We start from the raw sequence: 2,500 nt of genomic DNA, 5'->3' as shown, positions 1-2,500 counted from the left end.
TGTAGATGCTGACGTCCTAGGTCTTTGTACGGGAAACTTCATTGAAATACGTCGATTAGAGCAAAGGCAAAAGCAGCTCCTTTGATACATCCCCTGAACCTCTCAAAATCACTGAAATAATTCGGTTCTGGGAAGCCATTTTGGTTCTGCTGTGCTGACCCGCTGACCTATTCATGGTGCTAAGAGGGTTAAATATCCTTATACTTATAGTATTGACAGGGGCGTTAAACCCACACATTCACTTTTTTAAAGTAACCACCTACGCTATCCAGTTCAGAACAAGAATTGAAAGCGCACAGGCTGCTTTAGCATTATTCTACTTGTAGATAAGAAGCCCATGAGAAAATTTATTCAAAGTTCAATCAGTGATGTAACAGTAAACCTTCTCACCATCGTGAACAGAAAATGAGAGCTCAATTCCCATGTCAAGAAGTATTTTTATAGTGCATCTCATTTACAAGTAATAATGATAATTACTCACTCCAATTTCAAGATTAAAAACATCATTGTAAGCCAACAGACTACAATTATTATAATGTATGCAATAGCGAACACCATCTTGTGCACCTATAATAATCAGATGGCATCAACTGATAGGAATGGGCAAGGGACAAGAAAAAACAGCTCAACCTCCCCCTTCCCTCCCCCCCCAAAAAAAATAAAAAATAAAAATAAAACAAAAACAAAAACAAAACAATAAACAAACAAAAAAACTTCTCCAAACCAAAACAACACAAAAATTAACCGCTGCATGTCTCTAAAAGTCTTAGCTCTCTCTGCTACAGATGTCAACTGTGGAAGACATTAGTTCAGCTCCCCCCCAGTATGGAAATGTTTTCCTGTACCTCATTTCCCATGAACAACAACAACAAAACAAAACCCCCAAGACTCACCCCTGCACGTCTCTCGAAGCTGTAGCTCTCCCTGCGTCAGATGTCATATGTGGAAGATGCGAGCTCAATTGTCTAGTCAGGAAGTTTGATCTTGTATCTTGTTTACTATGATTTACAACTGACAACAAAAAAAAGAAGAAAAAAAAGAGGACTCACCCCCGCCTGTCTCTCAAAGTCGTAGCTCTCCCTGCTGCAGATGAAACATGTGGTCTTCATGTCGTTGTCAATTTGCCACTGGGGGAGAGATCACAGAGATGAGGATTGAAAGAAAACATCTCACAGCTGTTGTTTATTTGCCTTTTTCTGTTCTTTGTCTGCATAAATCTATGGAACAATTTAAGAGCCTGTAGTGTAGTTGTAATATATAGGCTTTTTGCACTGCACAAAGAACTGTGTCAATAGAAATACTCTGAAAGAACAAAGAACATAAACAAAGAAATGTGTGCGCGCTCATATGACCTTACGCAGTTGCGAGCGCTGTAAAACCCTAAACTACTACTACTACTAAAGAACTGTGTCAATAGAACTGTTAAACAAATACTCTGAAAGAACAAACAACATTAAAAAAATGAAGTCAATCGCACCGTCAAACTTGAATCAAACTTCTTCTTCCTCTGCTTCATTCCAGTCAAAACAAATACTCCAACAAAACAAAGGACACGGAAGAATTATGTTGACGGCCCGGTTAAGCAAAGCTCCAATAAAACAAAACACACAGCATTGAGTCAATAGCACTAGCAAACTTCTTCTTTCTCTTTTATATTCTCTAGACTGTTAAACAAATACTCCAATGAAACAAAGCACACAGAACATTTATGTTGAGACTGCAGTTAAACAAATGTGAGGCAGCGTGGTGGAATCAAGCTCTCGTCAATTTTTGGGTATATTGAGTTATTGGTATCATCTTAAAGCTTGTTTATTTGTCTTGCTTTCAATGGAAAAATTACCCATCCATCTTTAATAGAAGTGGATTATTTTGGATTGAAGGAGGTGGGGGTACCTGAGTTAAGAGGTAAAATAAGCGAGAAAATGACTGCAAAACCTAGGTAAATTCCAAAGCTGGAGAGTCCATGGAAACTGTAAATTTATAGTTTTGTGCCTTTAATCAACGTTTTCGGTGAAATCCTCAAAGAAATGTGTTTGTAAATGGACATGAAAGGTGTTGAGCCAAAAAACAAAAATTTGATAAAAATTGGTCAGTAGGGAGAAAACTGCTGCTTTCTTTGATTTCATTATTTTGACGAGAGCCTGATTCCACCACGCTGTCTCACAAATACTCTGAAAAAGAGATTTTTTTGTCAGCGTAACCATTTAAAAATAGAGAGATTCTGAAATTTGAATTCGAATTTTTTCAAAAACTTGTCACACTACTGTTTTACTTTGATTTTTTCACACAAGTAGGCTTTCAATTTAGCAAAGAAAACATTTTGGCAATAACACGAGAAAGTGCATTCTTGGCTTACGGCCGCACAGTAAGTTATCTTCCCCTTTTTCTTCTTTTGTTACTCTTGAAACACCAAAATTTGTACCATTTCAACACATTTTTACGTAATTTACATGGGAAGAAAAAAAGCACAGTAAGTTAGTGTGTGGTGAAGAAGTTATTG

At 37.2% G+C, this 2,500-nt stretch overlaps 1 protein-coding gene across 1 annotated transcript in view; it reads right to left on the bottom strand.

Annotated features, from left to right (window-relative positions):
* The window catches only part of LOC101848258 (inositol 1,4,5-trisphosphate receptor type 3), a gene marked incomplete at both ends in the record, with an annotated part of 112,704 nt that overhangs the window by 3,149 nt on the left and 107,055 nt on the right, over positions 1-2,500 (bottom strand). Inside the window, 1 exon segment of the mRNA XM_035973446.1 lies at positions 1,050-1,127. Coding sequence (XP_035829339.1) covers positions 1,050-1,127 — 78 coding nt within the window.

Source organism: Aplysia californica, unplaced genomic scaffold, assembly GCF_000002075.1.
Source record: "Aplysia californica isolate F4 #8 unplaced genomic scaffold, AplCal3.0 scaffold01239, whole genome shotgun sequence".
Lineage (NCBI taxonomy): Eukaryota > Metazoa > Mollusca > Gastropoda > Aplysiida > Aplysiidae > Aplysia > Aplysia californica.
The sequence above is the reverse complement of the archived record's forward strand: the minus strand, read 5'-3'. Positions and strand labels throughout refer to the sequence as shown.